At 40.1% G+C, this 9548-nt stretch overlaps 1 protein-coding gene across 2 annotated transcripts in view; it reads right to left on the bottom strand.

Moving 5' to 3' along the window:
- Positions 1 to 279: 279 nt before the first annotated feature.
- Positions 280 to 9548, bottom strand: part of ncalda (neurocalcin delta a) — a 94326-nt gene continuing 85057 nt past the window's right edge. For both annotated transcript variants that reach the window (XM_031322637.2, XM_031322636.2), the window contains 3 exons: positions 6278 to 6383; positions 3595 to 3714; positions 280 to 2408 (listed from right to left, as the gene is read on the bottom strand). In XM_031322637.2, coding sequence (XP_031178497.1) covers positions 3617 to 3714; positions 6278 to 6383 — 204 coding nt within the window. In that variant the 3' untranslated portion in view covers positions 280 to 2408; positions 3595 to 3616. The remainder of the gene's footprint in view (positions 2409 to 3594; positions 3715 to 6277; positions 6384 to 9548) is intronic.

The raw sequence follows: 9548 nt of genomic DNA, 5'->3' as shown, positions 1-9548 counted from the left end.
CTTCAGATACAGTATTAGGGGACCACTAAGGCCTATATAAAAGAGACTTCAGATACAGTATTAGGGGACCACTAAGGTCTATATAAAAGCATCCAAAAAGCAGCATGTCATAGGACCTTTAAAACAAACGTTATCGTTAACATTTCTGTGTGGATATTTCTCATTACTTACGGGCCGACACATACACGATAGAATAGATCTGCAATAAGTTCATATAGGCTGAACTTTATGTTTACGCTGTCACTGAAACCACAATATTACAATTAACCACACACCACATTAATTCTTGCACACAATACATTGTAAATTTAATTCTTGCCTTTTAAAGTTGACCAAAAAACAGAATCCTGTGTTCCAAAACTGCAGTCACTAAATACAGGATACCATACAAAACCTACAAAATGCAACAATTACAAACGTTTTGTTCAACAGATAACAATTGTACAGTATAAATTTATACAATACTGCTTTGTTTTTATTTGGCACTTGACCACAAGATGCTATTTTGTGTTTTAACAGAAATGTTACACCTGACGTAGCTTTAAAAAAAAAAAAAAAGAAGAAAAATCAACAAAAGAAATAATAAAAAATACAATAAAAGCAACAGATGGTGACAGTATCATTGCAGTAGTAGTTGTGATTCTTGGTTTTGTTTGTCTGCATCCTTTATTCTTTTTCACCAAAAAAACAGCAGTTATTGAGTAAAACATTCAAAGCTTTTCTAATTGGAAAATAATGCAATAACTGAAACGTCTTTGCTCTGGCCTGGTCATACCGGTCCTGAACTTGTTAAACTTTCTTAAAAAACCTCAGTGAGAGCTTTTTCCCCTTCTCTTTTCTTTGACAGATTGATTTGATTGAAAGTGTAGAATTGGGACTGTTGCTAAAGAATCCAGTACTCTCTGTATTTGGCCCTGTTACAGATACAATTGGATGGCAATTTAATCATTGAACTCAACTGAAACAGAAAAAAGGCTCTCAGCTCTGACTACCCAGCATCCCATTAAACAGTGTGTCTTTATATGTATAGATTGTTGTGTGTGGTGGTGTTTTCCTCCATGAAGTTATCAACGCAAACCGTTCCATGTGTCAGCTTTGGCAGTCCACACTCTGTCAATAACACAGACTATTGGGAGCACTAACCATGACAACACTTACATACAGAAGCGAGCTCAGAGCTGGATGGGCAACCGGCCGTTGGGCTACTGATATCCATAAACATAACGTAAAACACGCACATGCACATAAGTCACATGCATACGTGTTATTTAGTCTATGCACCCCTGCACCCAACCGTTCAACATGCAGCATTTAAAAACATCTAAAAGTGAACGCGAAGAAGTGTGTGTCTCTTCTTCACATTGTAAAATGTCTAAGATAGAAACTGGTTTGCATGCTCGACATCACCCAATAGCTTCAATAAACATTTTTTTTTATTATTATTTCACATTTGTTATGAACTGAGCAATCGGAACTACCGGAATTTACAAATTTAGGTGCACTTTTATATATCTACACTGTACTCAAATACTTTAAAAGACTAGTTTTCTATTTTTCCTTAAGCTAGAGCGCAGTAATACACTGCCACTCCAAAATGTCTGTCAAATTCTTACCGATATGAAAAGCCACTGGAACAGGTGGTGGATGAAGGGATGTGTTTCATTCTCCGTTACATCAGTGAGACTTCACAAAATCCAACTACTGATTAGGGCACATATGCATAGTAGCATACAATGACATGTCATTTTGTCCCAGCACAAAATATGAAACGAGGTCTATCAAGTTTCTTGCAAAACACACAAACACACGTACACATTCTCACAGTAGAAAAGAGGAAACTAAAAGCAGTACTCACTCTGAGTGAAGGACAAACTTCACAAGTCCTCTCTGCAGATTAAATAGTCTCACCTACAGTATGTCCTGTTATTCAACACCATCATGTCTCTCTCTCTCCTGTTGTCTCATGCACACACTGTCCACAGTTTGATACACATTAGAGTGACGGAGGCTCTGTGTCTCCTGGCTGGAGCCTCGACGGGCACAGAGAGCCAAGCAAAGACACTGATACAGAGACTCCAGTTTATACTGTTTATATACAACCTACTCTAGACCTGCCTTATACGCTGACGTGCCTATAGGAGAACTGAGGGATCCTGGTCAACAACAATCAGTCGGGGGTTGGGGGGTGGGGAACGTTTTCAGTTTGAGTCTTTGTTGGGGTTCGGAGGGTTTTAGAGAAACAGCTCAAGGGGGGTGGGGGGATAATTTGGCTCCTGTGCTCATCTTTGATGTCCTCAGTGCATGTTGAAGGCCTGTCTTCTTCATAGTCATCATCAGCTTGTCATTCTTCATCGTCAGTCCGCTCCATAGTGGAGAGTTAAGAGCATTTGGAGTCCCCCGAAGAAGCACTGCGAGGAGATGGATGAGGGCAAACGTGTTGGTCGTTATTATCAACATGTTGCATTTCATGCTTTGCAATTATGATAGAATATAAAAGAGAATGGGTCAAGACCTACAACGTCATCTGATGTATTTGTAACTTTGACAACACTTTGATATTACTACAGAAATGCAGCGCATTTGATGTTATATTCATCTATTAAACACGTAAACACTTTTCAGTAGAAATTATTAAAATATTCTTGACCAAATACGTCAATATTATGGCAATATTGTAGTGTTGACTATTGGTGCTTTCACAAAATATTTAAAATCATCATAATGTGGATATAATGAGTAAGTGGGTAAAGGAAAATAATACAACAGTTAAAACAGTCTGGAAAAGTTCAGAAATTGACATAACTTTACTGTAATTAATGCAGCCTTAAAAACAGGAAAAGACAACACATACGTCATATTACAATATTCTCACATACAAAATCTAAGACGAAATCTAGCCTTGTATATAATATTGATATATTGAACCAGCTGTAGGTGGATATTATAAACTAAATGCTATATACACATAGTGATATAGTACATTTTCTGGTAAATCTACTGAGACAGGTGATGGATAAACACAACAGAACAAAACAGAAATGTGTGTTTTTGGCATGTCTAATGAAATAAATCTTAATAAGCTCTTAATTAGTCTTAATTAGCTTTGTCTTAATTAGCTTTGTAGCTCAACTCATTTGGCAATGGCTTAAGTGTAACGGATGTTCATTAATATCAAAAAGGTACGCGCTACAGCTTTAAAAATAAGAAGCTTCTTCAGAGCACCTTCAACAACTTCTCCAAAATAACAGGCCAGCTCCTACACAGTCTCCAATATCTGTCCATGAACTAAGTCACACAGCCAGTGATATTGTGGATGAGCCATCCCACATCCTGTACAGTGCCCACAGCCTCAGATTAGCTTCCCTCCAGCAGCCATGTTCACTGTTCGTAAGAGAAAGGCCTCTGTTCCTGAGGCCGAACCTCAGCCTTCCTACTAATGGCACTTTTTACTGAAACTGGCTGGAACTCCAGCACGCTTTCATTAACTCTCCCATCGTCGAACTTGCCCCACTTTGCCATTTTCAAAAAGGTTAAGTTAACTGAAGCTTATCTATGAGTTGCATTGCAGGTGAAGATGCTGAATGTGAGCCTTACAGGTTGTGTTGATGCCTCGGCTTTAGAACTGTCCGGCGCTGCTGGGGTCACACTGCAACAGGCGGACGATGGAGGGGTCGCTCTTCGCTCCTTTAATGAACTCCTCCAGAGACAGCTTACCTAAAACATATACAGCATCGGCACAAAATGAATGACCTGCTATTTTAACAGCAAGCAGACGTGACACTGCATTCCAACACATTACTGGGAGACAATGTTTCCATGTAATTGTCAAGCGAATTTTTAGCAAACTTTTAAAATGTCGTAAAAAAATAAAATGCTAATTAGAAGAGTATCCATCAACTGGTTTACAGCGAATAAACTAGACTACACAAAGTGTAGTTTGGTCACAAGTTGACGTTACGCATGGTTGTAGAATGCAAACCGGCTTGCTAAATAAAAGAGTTTAGAAGTTCTTTGTGTAAATGGAGAGAGGTAGCATTGGACAAGTTGGCCACCTGTGCAGAATACAGGCTTGTGGCAGAGACATTTGGTCTCAGTGAGACAACCGTTCACCGCTGTGTATACGCGGTGTGCAGGGCCATACCATTCAAGCTGTTGAACCAATTATTCAATATACCCGATGTGTCTGAGGCACAGGCTACAGCGCACCGTACCTCCACTACGCACCTTCTGCCACAAGTGTACTGCACCCTGGATGGGACCCGTATCCCGATCCTTCCCCCATCCGAAGGATACCGGGACTATAGTCATGTGACTTACATGTTCACTACGTCACGACTTATTCGGCAAAGCTGTTTCCATCTCCCATTTTGCGCATTGACTCTTTTTCGAAAAAGGCAAAAACCACCTCAAGCGAGCGTAAAGACTTTTTTGCGAATTTGAGGAAGTTTTTATTTTTAATTTTGCCGTTTCCATCCACACTTTCTAATGCAATACTTTAAAATGCGCATAAAAAGACGTTGATGGAAACATGACTATTATTAGCTGGTTTGCTCATTCTGCTGTGAAATGTGACTTCTCTGTTTTATAGGCTAGTAGGGCTGGGACCATATGCCTTTGTCCCGATTTGATCTTTCACGATACATGGGTGCTGATTTGATTTGTACTGCGATTTCCATTTATTGCGATTGTAGAAGTATTGCGATTCGATAGTATTGAGTATTGCGATTTTCCTTTCCTTCTTTAACAAAAACAAAAGTTGAAGAATAATACACTTCTAGAGACAATATATCATGAGACATTTCTAAAAACTAATTGTTTTTCTAAAAAAGAATGAAAATCACATGTCAAGTCAGTCAGTCTGACATTTATTTCTTTTGTAAAGAAGTACGTAACATGGATTTTCTGCATTCTCTGCTTCCGGTCTGTTTTGCTGGAAACGGATATGATGTAATCGCCGTCGGCGGTACCGCATAAACAGAAAATTAATAAAAAATATTGATTCTAGGATTTTGTTTTTATTTTAAACATCTTCGCAAAATCATACATACACATATGAGAATCTGTTCAGTTAGTTAGTGCAACTCATTGGTGAGCCAAGAGGTAGGAGGCCTTTTAAATACCAGTTAAGGGTTTTGAAAGATTTTTAATAAGATGTTAGCAAAATACACATTTCAAAGGGAATCACTTATGATTCTTTGGGATTGTTCTCACAACCTGAATCAGTGCATCCTAATTGTGTTCCGTTTCTCACCATCAGGTGGCGGTGTCGAGACGGCCTCTCCTCTCACCCTCATAACAGACCGACTCGAGATGCCTCTGAACCACTCGCTAGCACTCGTGATTCTCGTTAGAAGAAGCAAAAAGAAAGACGGCACACTTTCATGTCCAGGTCAGCACACTCCCTCTCACTTTGTGTTGCTGTCACTGTTCTCCCAGTTCCTCTTCCCTCCTCCTCTCTCTCTTCTCCTCCTCCTCCTCGTACCCACACTACTCACTGATTCCTCACTGTCCATCCCTCTGTTCCTCCCATCTTGTTACTCTGTCTCCTGTGCTCAGGATTATCACTGGAGGGTTTGTGCTGTATGAATGATACTCTCTAGTATCTACGGTACAATTGTGTGTCAGAGCCTGGATCGGTCTGAGGTTTTTGTGAATTATAGAGTGTGGTCTAGACCTACTCTATCTGTAAAGTGTCTTGCGATAACTCTTGTCATGATTTGATACTACGAATACAATTGAATAAAATTGAATGTGACTGAAATTTGTGTAAAAAAATCACAGGTCGGGTGTGATGTCTGTTGTCAGTGAACTGCTGTTTCAGGCTGAAGGGCTTTTACGAGTGCCTGGTTTGTACAATGACAACAGCTGTCCCCCAGCTAACCAGGTGGCAGGGAGGAGCTGTTCAATACATTTGCAATTGAAATGCTTGTTGTGTCCCATTTCACTGAAACCAATCAATCAACCAATAAATAAATAATAAACCAATTTTATCAAAAATATATTTTGGAGTCATGGTGGAGAAGCAAAAGGTCACAAGTTAGAAAGTATATTCAAATACCTGCTGTTTTTTCTCATCAGCATAATCATTGTTGACTTCTGTACAGATGTTTTTGGTTTTGTTATAGGTACACGCAGGCAGGCACGCAGACACACACACACACCCACACCCAGCCATTTTCTTAAGTTGACCATTTTGTCTTTACCATCAATCTATTGTTAAAGCACACCTATGTGAAACTACCCCCATTCAAAACAGCAGCAGACGAGGAGAGCTTACCGTCTCTGTTGGTGTCCATCTGCCTGAAGATCTTCTCTGTCCTCTTCTCAGGTGTTGACTCGTCCTCAGGCATCTTCATCACAGAGGACACCATCTTATAGATTGCCTATAAAAGGGAAAATAGGGAGGTCATATAATTAGGCAACATTACACGAGAGGGTTTGATTTAATGACTTGCGCCGAGGTCCGTAAGAGTCACTGAAGTGCCAATAATATGACGTTAAATCAAACCCTTGAGTGTGATATTGCGATTATACAACAACGGTTGCCAATAAAATTAAATTATTCATATTGTGGGGGCAATTCGCTCTCAAAATTAAAACAAAAAGCAACAGAGAGAATCTTCTAGTCCCTCCCTGTTTAGTCAGCCAATCAACATAAGCTAAAGTTAACTGAATAATTACCACAAATATAAACACCAAATTTCTGTGCTAGATATGCAAGATATCTGCTGAAAAGATTTTTTTTTTCATGGATAGATTTATATACTATATTCACCCAGACCATGGTATAATCAATGATTAATCCATGGATCTCAAAACTGTTCATTTTCTAAACTGAAGGTATTGTAGCACCAGCTGTTGCCTCTAGGAACATCACAACTCTGTGGGTGAACATGGCTATCTGACTCTATGTAACTACAGATGGGATTTTGCTACCATTCATCTTTTATTTTTGAATGCTGGATCTTGAACTCATCGCTTTAATGAATGTTAACTGGATGGAGCACACTGAGGTCTGAGGAGGAAGATTCACATGGACATCTTTAAAGACATTCTCTATAAACTTTTCGTCTACCTCTGTGAAAAGCTCTCTCCTTTTCTAACAGCTAATATACAAGACCATTTAGATGGATCATTTTTAAAGGCCCCGGAATTTTCATTTAACTTCTTGCGCTTTCACATCTATAGTTCAGTGGACTCGATTCGGGGGTGAAGTTGCAACATTGTTGCATTTTTCATTTGATTCAGTTTGCTTTCACACTGCACTTTGTCAAAGTCACCAAACACTGTAGACACACGTCCTGCGTTAGAGACAGTCGCTTGTTTATTGGACAGAATATCCGAAACTTGCCGACACTTTCTGGTCTCAGAAATAATGGAGCAACACCAATTTATAACGTCTTGGGTTTTCTGGTTCTGCTTTAGTGTTTCTAATATTTTAGAAGAAGGCGAACAATGAGCAGCTGACAGACAGCGAGAGAAGGAGAGAGAGAGAGAGAGAGAGAGAGAGAGAGAGAGAGAGAGATGATGATGTCACACAGACTAACCATCGATGTGTGCTCAGAACAGCTTATGGATCTGAAAGTTATCCCTTAAATCATATATAAGTCCGTAAATTGTGTGCAAGGTTTCTGGTTCAAGTCCTGTATTTGGGTCGGATCACGTTCTCATCTGAATGAACTGAACTCTGGTTCACTTGGAAGTGAACCGAGACCCCCGTTTTTAAGTGGACCAGAGTTTGTTTGTTTGATCCGCACCAGAGTTGGGATGAGCTTTCACACCAGCCCAAACGAAACGGACTATCCGACCTAACGCTCCAGGGTTGGTTTTAAACGGACCAAACGAGGCAGCTGTGAAAGCAACCTTACTCAGCAATGGGAGTCCTCAATTAACACACACACTTATCTACCAAAGTTAGATCAGTTGTGGTTATTTCACATAGGGCATTTTGTGTATTTTTTTTGTCTGTGCTCTTATTGCTGGTTTGAGGTGGGTGGGACCTAGTTGAAAAAAAGGTGATGTCACGTACTTCTGTGCACCAATCAGGATTTAGCTTAATCTAATCAAACCATAGTCACACAGTCAGATGAAGCAGATTGCTTCACTTTTTAAATATTAGATATTAGATAATGGTTTTGTAAACATTTGCAAGAAAAACTTCATTCTGCCTTCATGAAAAATGTTGGTAACGCAGAGCCCAGCGGACCCTTGCGCACGCGGACAGTATCATTTCGGCTTCCATATATTGTAACTGATTAGGGCTGCACAATAGAAGGAAAATATGCAATAATGTTGTTGAATATCGTGATAACATAATTGCTTGCGACAGATATTAGTGTACTCAGTTCTGCCAAATTGCTTGTTAAATAAAAAAAAGAAACAAATTATTTCCAACATTGTTCCAACACAAAAGGCACCAATAAAAAAAGAATGATAATTACTTTTTAAAGTGCAGTTTTCTACTGATACTCTTTCATCTAACTCAAAAACAATCCTTGAGGACAATATCGCAGACTTTCGCAATGTGTTTATTGCATAAGGTGACATTGAGATGGCGATAAAAAAAAAGTTCTATTGTTACATTTTATATTGGTCAAGAAACTGTAATTAATATGGACTGGTCATATCACGGCTGATACCCCATCAGCTTAATTAGGTCAGTAGTCTCGCATTGCCAGACCTTCCTCCACAGCGCTGCGGAGGAGGGTCTGGCTAGTCCACACAGCATTCTGGGATGGGAGAAAAACGTGCTCTGGTTTATTGGAAATCTTTCATCTAATCACAATTGTCTTGGGCGGCGCTAAGCACCGGACGGAGCAACGGTACCTCTGCTAAATAGTCTCGGGAAGGAACTTGTTTTGGTGGAACAACAGAAAACTCAGATTGGACAGATAGTCTAGCTAGCTGTCTGGATTTACCCTGCAGAGATCTGAGGAGCAGTTAACCATAGTCCTCACAAATCCACCGGAGGTTAGAACGCCAACACAAAGGAAGAGGAAGGGGACGGACATCCAGCCAAAATGAGGGACATCCGGCAGATCCTCTTGCGGCACCTGAACAATCCGGTAAATGAAATGTCGTTGATATAGACAATAAGGTCAGTATCTGTGCAGATACCGGGCCGTCGAATCAGATAGGTGCATACCCGGTCCAGACTACAGAAACTGCTTCACTGTTGTGCGATTATATTTTCATGGTTTAGGTAGGCAGCGGTGGAGACAAACATATGCACATACACAACCCCTTACAGACTATTTATCAGTGTTGTGTTTCCCCTGCTCTCGGTTGCATTGCAGGCTGTTTGGCAGTAAACAGTGAAATCCCAGCCCACTCTCTCTGTCTCTAATAAGGAGGCAGATTTGAGGGGAATGGGAGCTGACATGTGAACAGAGGAGGGCTGATTGTGATTACAGTGCATTGAGAGCTTTGAATAGGTGCTGGTTATGCCTCCTATTACACAATAGCAGGGCGGCTCAGCTCCTTGGTCATCGTAGAGCTGAGGAACAAGCAGCAGCCATGGTTAATATTCATTTCATTTCAGTTTTGGA

The sequence above is a fragment of the Sander lucioperca genome, chromosome 10 (assembly GCF_008315115.2).
Source record: "Sander lucioperca isolate FBNREF2018 chromosome 10, SLUC_FBN_1.2, whole genome shotgun sequence".
Lineage (NCBI taxonomy): Eukaryota > Metazoa > Chordata > Actinopteri > Perciformes > Percidae > Sander > Sander lucioperca.
The sequence above is the reverse complement of the archived record's forward strand: the minus strand, read 5'-3'. Positions and strand labels throughout refer to the sequence as shown.